At 39.2% G+C, this 18,821-nt stretch overlaps 1 protein-coding gene across 1 annotated transcript in view; it reads right to left on the bottom strand.

Annotated features, from left to right (window-relative positions):
* Positions 1–1,698: 1,698 nt before the first annotated feature.
* Positions 1,699–18,821, bottom strand: part of SLIT3 (slit guidance ligand 3) — a 765,483-nt gene continuing 748,360 nt past the window's right edge. The window contains exons 33-36 of the mRNA XM_075601882.1: positions 7,099–7,253; positions 5,901–6,186; positions 5,026–5,234; positions 1,699–3,798 (exon numbers count right to left, since the gene is read on the bottom strand). Of these exons, the coding sequence (XP_075457997.1) occupies positions 3,560–3,798; positions 5,026–5,234; positions 5,901–6,186; positions 7,099–7,253 (889 nt within the window). The 3' untranslated portion in view covers positions 1,699–3,559. The remainder of the gene's footprint in view (positions 3,799–5,025; positions 5,235–5,900; positions 6,187–7,098; positions 7,254–18,821) is intronic.

The raw sequence follows: 18,821 nt of genomic DNA, 5'->3' as shown, positions 1-18,821 counted from the left end.
CTCTGTTCTGCTCCAACCTCCGCTCTCCCCCCCCCTCTTGGGTGGGTCACTTGAGTGGGTCACTTTGGGTGGATCTCTAGGGTGGGTCACTTTGATTGACCCACCCAAACCGTTAGGACACCTCACTAATAACCGAGACTGTCCCAGCTAAACCGGGTCATTTTAACAATTTTTGGGGCACCAGGACAGCTCACTAAAAAACGGGGCGTCTAGTCACCGTAGGGGGGTTGTCGAGGACTGTAGTTGAGCACTCCGGCCTTACTGAATAACACTGCTTTTAAATATGACCCTTAATCCCTTAGCTATGTCACTGACATAAAATCACTTTGGTGCTAGGAGGGACTGCACCTTTCCTGCAATAACACAATTTAAAAGTTGTATTGGTTAATACTACAAATCTCAATGTTACCTTAATTTTGGAAAGAAAAACATTCATAATGAGAACAGGCACAGATTGCACTGGTCTAAAATTATCTTTGCTGTGTTTATTCTTTAAGGACCTTTCATATCTGAACAAAGGTTTCCCATGCTGGCTAAAGCCTTGGACTCTGTATGTGTCCAAAACCCTAATGCTGAGCAACTTTAGGGGAACCAAAAATATCATAACATTGTTATTAGATGGGGAGACCCTTGTAGTGAACATAATATTCAATCAGCAATTGCCTTAGAAAACAATGCCATACAGGACAAACAGAGGGCATTGGGATGAAAATGGGATACTATTTATTTCACATTTAAAAATCATTCAGATGTTATTTAGTCATGTGGTCATTCTCACTGTGATTTTAGTGCAGAGGTACTAAGCAGTAGAGTTGGTTCACAATAACATACTGTAATATGATGATAGCAGAGTTCTGATACTTATTGTCCTGATAATCAGATTGTAACTACGAATTGAATGCTGCCTTATCTAAACACTTTTAACCCTTTGGGTTAATGCATATATAAATGAATGATGTAACATGATTCTCTACTTTAGCTACACTAAGCAGTTGGGTTGTTTCTCATGGAAGTAATGTGATGTACTGCATAGCATGTGGATGTTGCCATTCTTATACCTTTTGTCCTGGTAATGCAATTGTAACCACCTTTGTACTTAGAACCTTATCAGAATATGTTGGATTTCTTATTACCCTTCGGGTTAATTCATATATAAATAAGTGATGTTGCATGATTCTTAAAATAATTGCATATTACATTTCAGTAAAGTCTTATCTTTAGGCAGTCATGCACTCCATTTCATTGTATGAATATCTCTCCCGTCTTTGTCATTTGCAGCACTCTTCTCTTCTGTTTCTATCATTCCCCTCTTTGTACATCTGTCTCTTAAAGCCAAAATCCTCAGTACTTGACGTTTTAAAAGTTTCTTTTTTGTCATGATTCAAATTTGAAGGTCTCCTGTGATCCTGACTGATGCACTCCTTGTTTAAGAGCAATTCCCCTTAAATTTTGTCCAGCCTAAAGTTGAAAAACAATGACTGCTGACTGAAAGCTGCCAGAGATGGCTAGTTGTGAAGGTGCCCTTGATCGATTTACCAGCAGGAAGTTGAGAAAGATGCTGGAATAGAACAAATGCCCTTTTATAACATGTAATGTCTTCCAAACCAGGGATGTGCGGAGATCTCCGGGGAAAGGACAGCTGCAGTATTATATCAGGACTTCAATCTAATTACAATATTTAAGACAGCAAATACGGGATGTGGAGGGAATTGCTCTTTTTTGTTGTGGAATCTCTAATACTTATTAACAGCTGTCTTACACTCCTCACCCTTTGGGGGTTATTCAATAAAAAGCAATAGTGCTGATGGGGGCACTATCACATGGAAACTTCCATTGACTTCAATGGCATTTTCCATGCAATAGTGGCCTGATCCGCATGTTAATGAATTATCCCTTGTATTCTCCAACTCCTTTAACAAACATTTCTCTCACTTCACTTCTTCAATAGTCATTGGTCACAAAACCTTTGACATCCCCTATTTGGGGAAACAATGATCTACTGTAGTTCACCTATCGTTCTAACGTTTGTTAATGTAAATACCTTATTAGTATAAGAAAGTGTTCACAACAGCATCTCAATTCAAAGTAAAAGATGCTTTATTTCAGCATATGTGACATAAGAAAGAGCCATGGCGAGTGACCAAAGACATGCCCTTGGGCATTTTGTAACCTACGTCACTTCGTCAGGAGAATAGCACGGAAACATAATTTACTTCTTTATATACTGATCCACAATAAAACAACGACGAAAAGCACAATTTAAAGTGACATACATATCTGATTGTACTGTGGTGTAGATAATGTGCATAAGAGGATGTGCTTTATACACCACAGTACAATAATAGATGTATGTCATTTTCAATTGTGTTTAATGCTTTTTCCCCGCATCATTTTATTGTTGATTAGTATATACTGAAAGGAAGTATGGTTCTGAGTTATCTCCCTGACAAAGTAACGTAGGTCACAAAACATGTAGGGGTGTATCTTTGGCCACTCTACACTGCTCTTTGATACGGCACATACCGTATGCTGAAATAAAGAATGTTTTCCTTTGAGCGGAGACACTGGTGGGACCAGTTTCTCATTGCCGCGGTACTGATAATTATTTTGAGACCGGAACTTTTTTGCCAGTCGCTGGATGACCTGAATTGCGTGGACGCTGCGCTCTACTTTACGTTATCTTTTTAGTATACTAAAGAATCATGTTTACCCTTCCTTCTGACATCCTGAGAACAGCTTAATGGGAATTTAATTTCAACGTTTCATATATGAAATAGAACAAATATAAGGCATGAGTAAAAACAAAATACAATTTCAAATTGTTCTGGCCATTGGCAGCATGGGGTTTGATAAGATGTCCTTATGTCATTTCAGATTAATATTTTATTAGTAAGGTCTATGCAACTCATTTAACATTTCATTTACAAAATACTCCCAGTCACAGTACAAACTAAAGCATAAATGACCATGATTGAAATGCTCCAATTATAAATACAATTTGTCATATTGCATGTTGACCACAAACCAGGGGGATAAGTGTAGTCTTCATTTACAGTAATACATTTTTTTTTGTTTTACGTTACCAACATCTAAAACATGACATCTATCTTGGATACACATCTCTCTTAGAAACAAACACTTTCACAGCTGAGAAAATATTTCTTTAGAAAAAAATGTCAGGGACACGAAAGTCAAGATTTGTATTATAACCAACAATTACAGATTGGGGCACATCCTAAAAAATCAATTATACTGTATAAACTTACCCATTATTTCTTTGTTAGGCTATGTTTTCTTTATTACTTTTTTGGTAGTATTTAAAAAAATTAACAGTAAAAATAACTCACTATATGATACATATACCCAAGTGGTGTGATATCTTATATAATAAAGGATGAAAATAGTCACTTTCAATAATAAAAATAAGTTCTATTTTTTGTTTATTTTACAATATACTTAATATTCTTATCTTCTTGAGCTTCACTCTGAAAGTACACAGTTCTCGTATTGATTGCAGCGCTTTGCAATTCCTTTCTTGGACAGGTAACTGTAGATCAATTTATAAGCACTGTGAGCAGCCACATTCAACATATCTCTCCAGTTCTTCCATAAAAGAGGAGCCATCCAAGCACGCAAACAAATATTTCCGTCGTTTGCTTCTCAGTGGAACACAGCATTGCCCATTGCCACATTTGCCATTGCATTCCATCCGTGGCACCTTGGAACTAGTGCTGCATGAAGTATAGCCTTGCTGTTTGCGGACAACCTCTCGGACCATCTCACCCTGGCAAAGATTCTCTGTGAAATAAATTGTACTTCTTTTAGAAAACTGCTTGGTGAAAGTCAATCTTAACTGTGAGTACTGTATTTGTGTTATCTTAACAAAGGAAACCCACTTTCTAGGATTGAGATACAGATTTTAGCAGGAAATGCCGAAATGTTGGCAAAAAATGTACACAGAGAAAAATTCACTACGGTATATAATAATTTGAGAAACACTGTCCCACACTGTTTTTCAGTCCAACACTTTAGACGCTATTCATTACGCTGTGAAGCTGCTCCCCAGTGCTAGAGAATAGTCTGCCTCCATTGAACTATATTGAACTACGGTCTTCTCCAGAACAAGCTTCAAACAATATTGAGTGGGGGCTGTTGAGCTTTTTACATGATTACTGGTCTTTATGATCAATACATTAATTATAATCTGAAAAAATGACGGTTGCATTCAAATAAAATAACATTATTGGAATTATTATGAATTGAAAAACAGGTATTGAGGCTTTTTTAAGGCTTTATTTATTTGCTGAACTGCTGAACTGCTAACCATATTATTTTTGGGAGCAGTGTTCCTAATATCTGAATGGCAAAATTAAGTATCAACAGTGAGAGAAAAGAAGTATGTAACAAAAAAAATAATATCTCACTTTCCCATTAATGACTTAAGAGGATTTTGCCTTTATTGACATCTAGCTGGTGCAAAGCGAACACACACACATAGGGCCATTTGCAATGCTATGCAATGCGATGCTATGCAATGCTATGCCATAAAACACCTTCCAGAACCGAAACACAGTTTATGGTCCTTCTTATGGCTTTGGAAGGTGTCTTATGGCAGGGGAGTGCAAACTTTTTGAGCTGCGCCCCCCTGCCAGCTCCCTCTCGCGCCTCCCCTTCGCTTGTGTGCGGCGTCATGGTCACGTGACCCCGTTTCCATGGAGATGGTTGTGTGACGTCACCCCGCATGACACCGCGGCGTCATTTGATGTCACATTGCCATGGCGACGTGTCATACCGTCTGAATGAAGGTAAGTTTTATTGTTGCAGAGGCCTCACGCGATCCCCCAGCATTTAATTTACATGCCTCGGGGAAAAACCCAGAGCTCTGCAAGTGACTGCACCCCCCTCAAAAAGTCCAGCGCCCCCCCACTTTGTGCACCGCTGTCTTATGGTATTGCAGCCAGAAGACTTTAGTAAATAGAACCCTTAACATTTAGGAGCAAAATCCGTTATGTGAAATAGTCTCACCTCTTTCACAGTGTTCTCCAATAAAGTGAGGATCACATTCACAGTATGGTTCGCCCTTTTCAGACAATCTACATTGTCCATGGTTACACTTCAAATTTCTACAAGAGTTGAAAGATTCGTTCTTCTTATCACAGTACGTTCCTGTGTAGCCTTCAATACATTTGCATGTGTAAGCATTATTATCTGGAACACATTTCCCATTTGCGCACCTGAAACAAGTAAAATACAGTATGAGTAAATAAGCTTGTAAAAAATACTTGATGTGGATGGCTGCTCTTTTCCTTTTTGAAAAAAGATAGCGCCATTTACCATTTAATTGTGGCAACTGTTTCACCGCAAGTAGTAATGCTCAATCAACTAAACGGATGAACCTTTGTTGGTAGTGTTCTGATTAGACGGAAAAATTGGTTGTCTGTAACATTTAAAATGTATTTTTAAGTAAATCTTTTCAACATAGATCAATTTCATGAGCTCACCACCAGGTCAGCTAACTGTAGATGATGATGAATCAACAAGAATATTACCTACTCACAATGAACACTTCATTATCTCTAAGTAATGTTTGCTGTATTGTATCCCCAAAATAGTCTGGACACATTGCACTAGAATCAGTTGGGAGTGAAACTGAAGCGGCGCAGACATTTAGAATGCATTTCAAACTCTTGGGGAAGGAGGTTTCAGACAGACAGCAAGTCATTCGAGGTAATCTCTTTGTTGCATGAAATACCAACCCACTAATAATGAAAGCAAAATATTAATTGTCCATACATTTGTGAAGGGGTGGGATAAGTTGAAAGGTTCCACATTGTTTGAGAAATTATTTCTTAATGGAATTGGAAACCCTATCAGCTAAGCTTTCCACATCTCAAACTTACATGTGGTTGACACACTGATCTTCAATTTCTTCATCACAAAGTGGTCCATTCCATCCAGGTTGGCAATCGCAGATGACACTTGCCTTCTCAATTGAGCGGCAGGTGCCATGCTTGCAAATATTGCATGATTTGCAGCCAGGAAAGACACCTATTGAGACCGGAGGCAATTCCTTGAAGTCTTGCAGCTCATTATTAATACGGACATCATGGATACATCCATTGAAACCAATGGGTATACGGTCAGTCCTCTGCCGTATGGAAGATACTGCTGATGTTGGTGGGATGCCTTTAAAGACGAAATCAAATGTTATGATATTTTTAGTATTACATTACTAGAACAGTTATAAATATTAAGCTTCTGTGCAGGTTTTCATAGTTCACTAATGCAAATCATTTGGGAACTGGTGTTTTTACCAAAAATAATTGTATTTTTTAACAGAACTATAATTAGTATAAATACAGGCATACCCCACATTAAAGTACGGAATGGGACCGGAGCATGTATGTAAAGCGAAAATGCACTTAAAGTGAAGTACTACCTTTTTCCCACTTATTGGTGCATGTACTGTACTGCAATCGTCATATACGTGCATAACTAATGTAAATAACGCATTTGTAACAGGCTCTATAGTCTCCCCACTTGCGCACAGCTTCGGTACAGGTAGGGAGCCGGTATTGCTGTTCAGGACGTGCTGACAGGCGCATGCGCGAGCTGCCTTTTGCCTATTGGGCGCTATGTCCTTACTCACGAGTGTACTTAAAGTCAGTGTCCTTAAACCGGGATATGCCTGTACACATTTAGTTATATAAATTCATATTATATAATTAAAGATAGTAAACTTACAGATGAAGCACACTTTTTTTTACCTACTGATAACGCAGACTATAGCATTATAACACAGAATATCAGAAAGTGTCCATAGAATTTAACGGCGGTGATAACGCAGAATATCATGGAATATTCCATCATAATAAACTGGTAGGAGCAATAACCCTTTCATATCTGGAGACTAAGATCAGAATCAGATCACATTATGGTGTCTGATTATTAACCAAAATAAAAAGCATTGGGTCCCTGAAATCATTTGAATCTCTGATCTATAACAATGTTCATGCTACAGCTGATTAAGAGACAACAGAAACCTGACTGCCTCCATAAAAAGTGGCTTGCTACGGTACTGAATAGAAAGTAATCTACCTCCAAGGTAGAGAGGTGTGTTCAGGTTGAGGGAAGGTTGTTTGTGAAGCTTGCCAAGGCTTTTAGGGGCTCCTTTGTCCACAACCAAACTTAATGTTTGATTCAACATCACCAGCTCGACAGTATGAAACAGGCCATCATTGATAGTTTCCACACTGTGAGGAGAAAGATAGAACATACATATTATTTTGTTTATATTTTCTACTCCACTCTAGAGGAGTTTTTCATTAAACTGCGATAGTGTTGACTGGAGTTTCCATGGCAAAGTGCCCAGATTGGCACTATTGCAGTTTAATGAATAAGCCCCTATAATTTCTCAAAGAACATCAAAGATGTATCTTGCACACATCTCATCTTTGCTTGGGTTTATGTACTTATTACTTAAAACAATTATGCATATATTTGGAAATAGATTTGAAATGCTCCTGTGGCATGCAACATTATACAATCAAATTAAAAAGGACAATAAACATTTACATTTTGATTATTAAATAAGACCAATAAACACAGATGGTATTTAAGAAAGTTATCTGCTATATATTTCTTAAGCAATTCTCTATCAATTCAATGTCTTGTATGTTTGTATGTATGTATTTATGTATGTATGTATTTATGTATGTATGTATTTATGTAGTGCCAAAAATTTAAGGAGCGCTTTACAAAAAGAGAAATACATTACAGGGAATTATAATATAATATTTGCAACAAACATAAAATCAGACAATAGGAAAGGAAATCCCTGCCCCGGAGAGCTTACAATCTAAATGTTTTACTTATGATGGGGTTTTTCTTCCTATCTTAAATCCTAGTATAGCTATCTAACCTCTCCACCACAAAATGTCATCATATGAACTTACTTAACTTTTTATTTTGAGGAATCAAAGAGCTGAAAAGTAATATGCTGCATCATCATAATAATAATAATACATTTTCTTATATAGTGACAATGTACGTAGCTCTGTACATAGAGTTTTGCAAGCACAATTAGTATCTTTCCCTGAGGCTCACAGACTTACAGTATAGGCCCATAGTTTCAAAGCAAATTTCTGGGGTTCTCCAAAGGACCCTCGCAGCAGCAGCAGCAGCAGCAGCAGCAGCAGCAGCAGCAGCAGCAGCAGCAGCAGCAGCAGCAGCAGCAGCAGCAGCAGCATTAATAACTTGCATTACAGAAGCAGCCTGTTTGTCTCCCTCCGTGTCTGTCTCTCTCCTCCGTGTCTGTCTCTCTCCTCCATGTCTGTCTCTCTCCTCCGTGTCTGTCTCTCTCCTCCGTGTCTGTCTCTCTCCTCCGTGTCTCTCACCCTCCGTGTCTGTCTCACCCTCCGTGTCTGTCTCTCCCTCCGTGTCTGTCTCTCCCTCCGTGTCTGTCTCTCCCTCCGTGTCTGTCTCTCCCTCCGTGTCTGTCTCTCCCTCCGTGTCTGTCTCTCCCTCAGTGTCTGTCTCTCCCTCCGTGTCTGTCTCTCTCCTCCGTGTCTGTCTCTCTCCTCCGTGTCTGTCTCTCTCCTCCATGTCTGTCTCTCTCCTCCATGTCTGTCGCTCTCCTCCGTGTCTCTCTCCCTCCGTGTCTCTCTCCCTCCGTGTCTATCTCCCTCTGTGTCTCTCTCCCTCCGTGTCTCTCTCCCTCCGTGTTTCTCTCCCTCCATCAACCCAGCAAAAGATGTAGTCTCTCCAACTCATCCAGTCAGCCTGGATGACGTACAGGTATATCCTTATGCAGGAATCTACGACATCATCCAGGCTGACTGAACAGAGCCGGAGATACGGCTTCTGCTGGGGAGGGAGACACAGAGGGAGAGAGACAGGCTGCTGCTGTAGTGCAAGAAACATGAACTACCGCAGAGTTAATCCTCTAAAGTTTTCGGGGTCGTGGATGGGGAAGCGGGGGGGAGGGGAGGGAGGGTCTGGTGTAGTGAACATTTACATTCTTAGGGTTGCGCCTAAAAAAAAAACGCACCACTGCCATAAGACACTTTCTGATGGCAGACAAAAGCTTCCAGCCCATTCAAGTGAATGTAAGCTATTTCCAGGATTCAGAAAGCATAGAGAGGCTTAGTAAATATGGGTCAAAGTGACTTAGCTATTGTCACACAAGGGGCAGACACTGAAATTGGTATACCAGGTTTGCATACTTAAAAGCCAGTGTCTTCCTTATAAGAACTATAAGAACTCTAAATTGTAATCATCTTCTACTTAAAGAATAAACAAATAATATTGACGTTCTAAAACTACTGTGGAGATGGATTTTCCTGCTGTTTATTACTGTTATTTGGTGGGCATGAGTGTACTGTAGGCAGCACATAAAAACAACAGAGTAGACTTCTTATTGACCTTGTACAAAGAGTTTGTGGGTGCTTAGACGTTTATATGGACACAATAGCATTATCACAGGCAAAATGTTCATTTTCAGTGTTACGAAAATTGTTACCTCCTTCACTTGTCCTCTCTGAACAAGTAATCCCTCTTTATAACTTTGAAAAAATATATATACATAAAACAAGAAAAAATATATATTTGTTAGAAAAGTGAATGGCCTTCAAATCACCCTCACCTACTAAGAATTAAGGTCTCTTGCTTTGTTGATAGCTTCAGCACTAAATATACACATAAGCCATTAAGAGAGCCAACATTTCACCCAGACATTTGGAGACAGTGGCTTGGCAAAAGACAAGGAGCGAAAGCCACAGACAGTTTTGCAGTATATTGCGCCCAGGCTCACGGAAAACCTGTTGTGTCATTTGACATTTGATATTTTAACATGTATAGGAGACACAAGGTAAAACTGAATATGCCTACAAATTTATAGCCTAATCAATCTTTTCAACCGAGGCTACTAACATTAACTAACTATTAGCAGGAGATCCACAATAATTAGAGTTGACCCAACTCTCATTTCCCATTGTGCTTTATCTTCTCACAGCCCCAAAGTGACATACAAGACCAAGAAAAGAAAATAGTCCACAATAATGTGCTCTGGCCTTATTGTTCCATTTCAAGCTTCACACACGTTAGGACCTTACTACTACAAACGTGAAACAGACATACAGTTGTGTGAATGACCTTGATAAAGAGTTAATGCTTGAAATGCGTAGGTGTGGGCATTTCTGCCTGTGTATGCTGCTTTTTTCCATGTTGCTAATAAATTCGTTTTTTTTTTCACTTTTGGGAACGCTCTCCTTTTTTTGATCATTTATCTGCTGGGAGTAGTGCTGTGTCTTTTTTGCTTTTGCTGTTGTCCCACAATTGAAGTCAGACTTACAAGGTCTGTAATTCCCGGGTTGTGATACAGCCCCCCTTTTAAATATAGGCACCACATCTGCTTTACGCTAATCTTGTGGTACTAAGCCTGTGGAAATGGAGTCCTTGAATATTAAATGTAATGGTTTGGCTATTACGGAACTTAACTCCTTAGAACTCTTGGATGTATGCCATCGGGGCTAGGTGCATTATTTCCTTTAATTTTATCAAGCCGCCTATGAACTTCTTCCTCAGTTAACCAATTGTTTGTTAATATAGAGGTTGTGGCTTCCTCCTGTGGCACTACTATTGAAATTGATTCTTCCCTGGTAAACACAGAGGCAAAAAAATTGTTTAATACCTCTGCTTTTTCCTTATCTCCAATAATCTGCCTGCACATCTCACACTGAAAGGGTCCTATATATTCTTTTCTGATTTTTTTGTTTGTTATTAGGGTACTTAAATAACTTTTTAGGGTTGATCTTACTTTCTATTGCAATCCTTTTTTCATTATCCATTTTTGCTCATTTGATTGCCCTTTTGCAATGTTTGTTACATTCCTTATAATGCTGATATGATGTCTCCGTCCCTTCTGACTTCAATAGTCTAAACGTCTGCCTCTTTTCCATTTCCTCCCCTACCTGTTTATTTAGCTAGTTTGGTGATGTAATGGTGCTCAAAAGTGCTTTGGTCCATGTATTTAAAGTGGAAGGGAGCACATACTGGGTAATAATTCATTCAAGTTGTGACAGTACTAAGCCTATAAAGGGGCACTAAGGTTACCCTGAAGGTTGTGGTAGGTTGCCCAGAGACACCCTCCCCTACCTCATCGGGTTGGCCCTAGGTAGTGTACTCACGATACTCAGATCCCCCAGAGTCTCCCTTCCAGAGCGTGCTGCTGTGTCAGGATGAGAAGTCCAAAAAGCAAAGAGTGTGCAGCGCACAGCAATGAGTCAGAAGAGCAGGTCTTGATAAAGTGCACTAGCACGAAACGCTTAGAAGGGTTGCAGCCCTCTATTTTATGGCTTCTCAATAAAGGATTCGTTTGCCAGACCTGCTCTTCTGACTCATTGCTGTGCGCTGCAAACTCTTCGCTTTTTGTTTATTTAGCTACATTGGTTTTGACTTATTTATTTTATACTTATTACCCAAGGGTATACACTGATAAGTGTGCTTTTCTAATGTTTTAAAGACTGACCATTTATCTTCTACATTTTCCCTGCAAAAACATCCCCCCTAATGTATTCCTTGTAGATTAGTCCTCAGTTTATTAAAATTTGCCTTTCTAAAGTTTGAGGTCTTTGTTAAACCTAAGTAATCTGTTTTTTGATCATTTATTTCCAATGAAACCCTGTTATGATAACTGTTACCCAAATGTTCCCAGACCTGTATATTTGTTATTACTTCTACATTGTTTGATATTACCAAATCCAGTATTGCCCCTCTCCTTGTTGGTTACTCAATAATTTGGGTCATGTAATTGTCTTTAAGAACCCCCCAAAAAACGGTTTCCTTTTGTTGTAATGCTAATCTTATTGCTCCAGTCTATGGCTGGATAATGAAAATCACCCATTATGCAAATATGACCTAGTTTTGATGCCTTCTCCATTTACAAAAGTATTTTAGCTTCCTCAATCTCACAGGTGGTTTATAGCATATCCCTACAAACATTTTTTTTATACTTAAAGCCGATAATAGTGCAATTAACTGGCACCGCGGCTTACTGAATCCTGACGTACGTACCAAGGCAAAAAAACATTATTGCCATTAAAATTGTTGCTAAGGGATCTATCGGCCAGTAGCATTGATATGAACAATTTGTTGACACTCATTATCTAAAATGTGAGTTATTGATAGTTAATAATGTGTTAACAATACTACGGCTTGGTGACTGGGACCCTAACAGATTCCTTTTCAATCCACGTTTCAATGTCAATGTGCTCCTTGCAATGATGTTTTCCCATAGGAAGCATCAACACAGTAGCTGTAGTTATAGGCAAGTAAAACAATGGCAATTGTTCTATTGCCAATTGGCATGTATCAAATTTTGCAGCTCATTTTCTTAACAACAATGATACATTTTAAGATTCTAAAATTATATGTAGCCACATGCAAAATAATATAAGGAGACAATTCCTGTGTATCCACCCTTACTATTCTTCATAATGAATAATAATAAATAGACTCATCTGAAGAGAAGCCATGCACAGTTACTGCCATGGTCTTACAGCAGGGGGCACTGTTGCCTTACTGAAAAAGAAATGCTTTGCTTTGGCTAAAGAACATGGTCACGTTTATTAGTAAAAGTGACTGGATACTATTTATATTAGATATAAACACACAACCAGGCTTTTTGGACCACAGCCAGCAAAATAACATACTTTGCACAATAAGGTAATCGCCAAAGGAACTACTATCAGGTAATATCACTCTGGGAGGTCCATTTCCTTCTGGGTTGATGTTACCCATTAGTCATTAAACTTCCGACTGCTCACTTTCCTGGTGCCAACAGTTTAACAGCCCTTTAAGGGCACCAGCATTATTGAAATGACCTTTTCATAGGGTATGGTATGGTATAAGAGGTATGGGAAGCAACATGAAAAAGGGAGTGCATGTTTTCAATTTCTTTTTTGGCATGCAAAATGTAGAACTTAGTTTTGGGTAATAGCGAGACAAAAAAAAATGGGTTAACTCCTTCATTTACCTGGGCAGAGTACAGGATGTCTCACTCAAAATGAACATGTAAAGCAATCGTACAGTAAGTATGACTGTACATTCACAATCTTGTTTAAAGAACAGACACTTTTTTTACTGCGCGTCCACCCTCAATGTCATCTAATCCCTACCAATAACCAATAGAAAATAATATGTTGTGGGGGATGATTCTAGTCAACCAATTTCTTTAGGATAGAGCAGCGGTGCGCAAACTCCCCGCGGTTGCGCCCCCCTACCTGCTCCCTCCTCGGTCGCGCCCCCCCTAGCGTCTAATGATGCGTCAAATGACGCTCAGGGTCATGTGACGTCACGTCATGTGACTGCGGTGTCATTTGACGTCACGTCTCCATGACAACTGCCGTCATTTGAAGCCACGTTATCATAGAGACCTGTAACCAGAGCCTGGTAATTAAGTTAACAGATGCCTCGCGCTCTCAAGCGGGGCCTTTATAAATGCCGCGCCCCCCCAGAAAAGTCTCTGCCCCACCCTACAGATTGTAGGATTGGACACCATGGTCCCCAGCGGAATGAACAAAGAGCTGGACCTCAGCTTCTACTTTTAACATATTGTCGTGTCTTTTGAGACTATTGTGACCTGATCTGGGTGTGTATAGAATAATCCAGGCTGATTACTGCTAATTACCTCTGTGCTATGCCCTATGTACTTGTTTTTCTGACTTATAGGTTGCCCCTAGTCCTGAACTGTGTGGCGGATGCTGCACTGGTCATTAGTGGCAGTCTTCCTGCGGTGATCCTTCCTTCAGTCTAAGTAGTCTCTACCCACCTCTATTCCATTACTACTTACATTTCCCTAGGTTTGATAGTCCCTTTTTATTATTGACTATAACACAGACACACTTGTTCATGTTAGTGGGATACTTTATGAGCTAATTGGATCCTGAATCACATTATGTATTGTACTTTATCTGTTCTTATACTGTATATGTACCGTTTTATTCATTTGTATATATTTTCTCTTTATCTGTGTCCTGTGGAGACACTCTGGGCCTCATTCAGAGAGGGTTGATAAAAATTATCGCCAGGGCATTTAAAATGCCGTTTTTTTGAGTGTTGCTATCACGGTATTCAGAAAGGCTCGATTACCAGTGATAGCAAAATTTCCAAAACGGACGAGTTGCTGCCAGCGAGAGCATCGAGCCTCTGAAAAGGCCTAAACCGGCGATTCATTTCTACTGCAGAGAGAGCGGCTCTGAGAGAGCCGCCTCTCCCAGCTGAAATGTCGCATGAAAATTATTTATTTAAATATACATTTATTTCATAGTGTAGATGTGCAGGGGGTCTCCGGAGCTGAACTGCGTTGGTTTCAGATCCAGGGACCCCCTACTTCCCGAGATACAGGCCCCTTTATGGGGTGCCGGTATCTCCTATGCAAGGAAATGTCCCGGTCACGTGACGCGGGACATTTCCTTGCACAGGAGATACCGGCACCCCATAAAGGGGCCTGTATCTCGGGAAGCAGGGGGTCCCTGGACCTGAAACCAACGCGGTTAAGCTCCGGAGGCCCCCTGCACATCTACACTATAAAAGAAATGTATATTAATAAATATTGTAAGAAACATCAATACACGCCCACCCACCACCCCCGTATATTAATAAATATTGTAATAAACATCAATACACGCCCCCCCCCATCCGCCCAAATCCATACAGTACAGTAATGGGCCAAATAACTATTATCCAGATATGGATAATAGATTATTTGCCCATTATTAAACACTGCATTAGCATACAAAAATAAAGTAAATAAATACAGTTATACTTACCACAATGGCAGGTCCCTCTGTCCTCCATAGCAAGAAAGCATATATACATAATAAAGACATTCTAATGGCCCCTAACCCCTTAATCACCTTAGCAGTTACTAACCGCTATAGTCATTAAGGGGTTAACCCACCCTGACCCGATACAAACCCGGGAGGCCTAAGCACCCACCCTGACTGACTATACCCACCCTATACCCATTGAGTAGTATAGTGGTACATCATACCCATATAATAATAATATGGGCATGATAAGCCTCTATAGCACTCAATGGGCACCCTAATTACAATACATTAATACACAAGACACACAATAATAAAACCTAACTAAACTCCAAAAAACCACACTTCACTAAATAAAAACAGTAGTCAGCTAATCCAATCAATACAAGCAATAACAACATCAACAATGAATTAATTAAACCATTACCCAATAAAACCAATTAAGTCTTAAACCAACTCAAAATGAATAGTAATACTAACCAATCCAAACAATGAATTACTACAGCATTAATGAATTTAAACAGTAAAATACAAAGAAAGAAATTCTAACAATATCTGAACTAACCATAAAATGCATTAGCTAACATATTAGCACTATTCCCTGATAACATTCTTTGTATTGATCACCAGACATAAAATAGTTATAGTGGTTTTTATATTGATAGATATTTTTCACATTCGACTGTCTTGTCCCACACACTCCACCTCATGACTCCTTAATGTCTAGGCTGCCTTTGAATTTCAAAAGAAAATAGCCTTCTACAGTATGTCTCTACTATTCATTTTCACACCAGGCTACCTCATCTTATTTCAAACTTCCAGTCTACATTTACTGCAACCAGATATCCCTCTTACAAACACTGTACAAGTGGTCCATCTGTCTAATGCCTTATCAGACGCCGCATAATGCAGTGCGCTGGACGCATTATCCGATATTTAGAACCGCTTATCCGAAGCTCATCACCGTGGATTAACATGGACCCGCAATCTGACAGTCCGTTATCCGATTGCGGTTTGCGGGATGCATTACATCGGATAAGCGAGGACCGGCTGTATATTATATTGTTTATCTATATTTCTGCCATAAACGGTGGAGGATCTTGAGAGGTTAGAAAGCTTGTAATATATCAACTACTGTTGGTCCAATAAAAGGTATCATACCCCCTACTCCCTGTCTTTCCTTAGATTACACACCCTTACAGTGTAATTTCTATGGAAATGGATCTTCCCATATGAATGAATCTTGGATTTGTCAAACAATGGTGGTACAATTCTTGGAGAAAAGGTATACAATATATATATATATATATATATATATATATATATATATATACATACATACATATTGTAAAAAAAAACAGGGCGACATCCATGCAATTCGGATCCTCAGCAACTTGCAAACAGATTCCAGTCTCAGAATAACTCTCAGAAAAACAGCAAAAGTGAAGTGTTCAAGACAGCGTCTCAATTCAAAGCAAGACATATTTTATTTTAACACATGTCCCATACACAAAGAGCAACCTGGAGTGGCCAAAGACACGTCCCTAAGTGACGGAGAGGACGAAACGCATAAGGGGTGTGTCTTTGGCCACTGCAGACTGTTCTTTGTGATGGCATGTGTGTTAAAATTAAGTACTCCTTGCTTTAAATTGAGACACTGTTGTACTAAGATATGTCTATCTATCTATCTATCTATCTATCTATCTATCTATCTATCTATCTATCTATCTATCTATCTATCTATCTATATATCTATATATATATATATAGAACTTATCCTATTGAAATTAATAGGAATTTAAAACATCTGTACGCTTTTTCTTTCAGGAAGGCCATTTTTACTGCCATTGCGAGCCACAGGTTGGCCATCCTTGTGTTATGCTTATGCCTTTGTTGGAGAAAAAAATGGTTACATTTATTAAGATGTCATTTCCTGACATTCTTTAAAATCATGTTACTCTTGTTATGTTACCTAATCTTTTTCTATCTAGCTCCATGCTAATCCTTTTCATGGAATCCAAAAAGATGTTGACCAAGGTCACATAAGTCCCTTTTTAGCACGCACTCATGGTGCAACAATAATGAATAGTAGGGAGGATATAGTAATCCTTAGAGGAGCCGAACTGATGCCAGCCACAAAAGGCAGGGCTATATGGCGACAGGATGTCAACCTGTCAAAATGAAAATAATTAATGTTTATTAGGATATCAATACGCCGAAACAAGTGAAAAGTATGTAAAAGTGAATTAAAACTTAGAATAAAATATTCCCCAAGCTGGGAGGTGCTACTGCGGTTAGTGAGAGTGCTGGCTAGTAATGACAGGGTTAAATGCCCAGCGAACCAAACGCTCTTGTCACACTCTAATGTAGCCCTCCATAAATCACTATAAAGTAACTGGATGGTAAATGGTGTCATACAATAAAGTTGCAAAATGTATCACGCCATAATTGGCTCAGTAATGATAGGACAAATAGGCAATAGTAAGCACTGTATGCATAACATCCATATAAATCACACCATCAACCACAGACAGCAGCTCAGTTTAATATGTAACACACTAAAGTAGCAGGCTGAGTACACAATAATACAACTATGTTGCAAATAGTACCAAGGGATCACAGAAAGTGAGTACCAGAGACAGGCTACAAGTAGCCGTGAATAATACAAACGTATCTGCTGCCTTTGCTGCTGTGAGGATGTGGACGCTACAACCGCTGACTAACACCAGACCTCATGCGGACGCCACCGACGTGACCTTTATTTAATCCTTTTCATGCCCTGCTCCTTAAACCAATAAAAGATTAGTGTGACATTTCTGAAAAGGCCACCGCATTATGCAGAAGCTTGCCAAGGCTCAGCAGATCACACAGTGCAAAGGTAGCCAGCAAGCCATAAATCTTGTAGTAATGAAGTGTCAGTCCAAATGGAGACCTCCTCCTTTATCAATATGGAGGGCAGAATAATTAACACAGTGTTGCCTTAGGAAGTAGATCTATAATGCCCTATGATGAGGAAAACGGCTGTTGTCAATGCATTATTGTTTAATCGATATCTAAGGGGCAATGGACACCCTGATCTGGGCTTCTTGACTGCCTCCTGAGGCCCATCTTCCATCAATGGTAATTAGGTGTATGTAAAAGACCTGAACTTGGAAGGAATTAATTGAGGGAGATTTAAATAAAAACACAAAAATCAATTTACAGCCAAGTTGATTTTAATAAGCAATTGTAATCTGATTATGCACATATTATAGGTGCAGTTGTACTGTATTTAACAAATGATACAAACTCTCTTTACTTTGCTCCTTTCATTCTGGTCATATGGTTGACTATGATGTCTTCTAGATATCTTTTGAATTGAAAATATATGAAGGCAACCAAGAACCAAGTCTTAATTAATTACAGTAATCTGAGAATTGTTGCAACATTTTTGCTTTCCTCATTTACAGTAGATGTCAGATTATAAATAGGTCTTTACGGAAGCAGTATGATGTTGTACTAGTTAGAAATAATTTTTAAACCTACATTCACAAAGCTATTATTAACCTAATTTTATCCCCAATATATACTAATCAGTGGTAGAGATGGGCAAAAATGTTTTTGCGAATTTGGATCCACAGCAGATCGACTGGTTCCTTTGGTCCACGGATTTCAGCGGATCAATGTCAAAAAGAGCGATTCATGTTTTGCGGATTTTTAATTCTTATTACCAATACACCGCGGATTGCGCAACCCGTGGACGGGTTTGTAGAGTCCAATCCGCGGATTCAGCAATCCATTGGCGGATTCTTAAGAATAGGATTCTACAAATCTGGCCACGGGTTGTATCCAATGGTGGATTTTACTGCCCAAATCCATTTGCGGATTTTACACCGCGAAACGGATTTTGGAGGTAACATCAGCGAAAATCCAGGAAATGGATTTGGGCGGATTCGCAAATATCTAACCAGAACTTTAATCAACTTTATCATCTGTAATATATTTTAGCATCCA

The sequence above is a fragment of the Ascaphus truei genome, chromosome 5, assembly GCF_040206685.1.
Source record: "Ascaphus truei isolate aAscTru1 chromosome 5, aAscTru1.hap1, whole genome shotgun sequence".
Taxonomy (NCBI): domain Eukaryota; kingdom Metazoa; phylum Chordata; class Amphibia; order Anura; family Ascaphidae; genus Ascaphus; species Ascaphus truei.
Note: the sequence above shows the minus strand (reverse complement) of the source record. Positions and strands in the feature narration are given on the sequence as shown.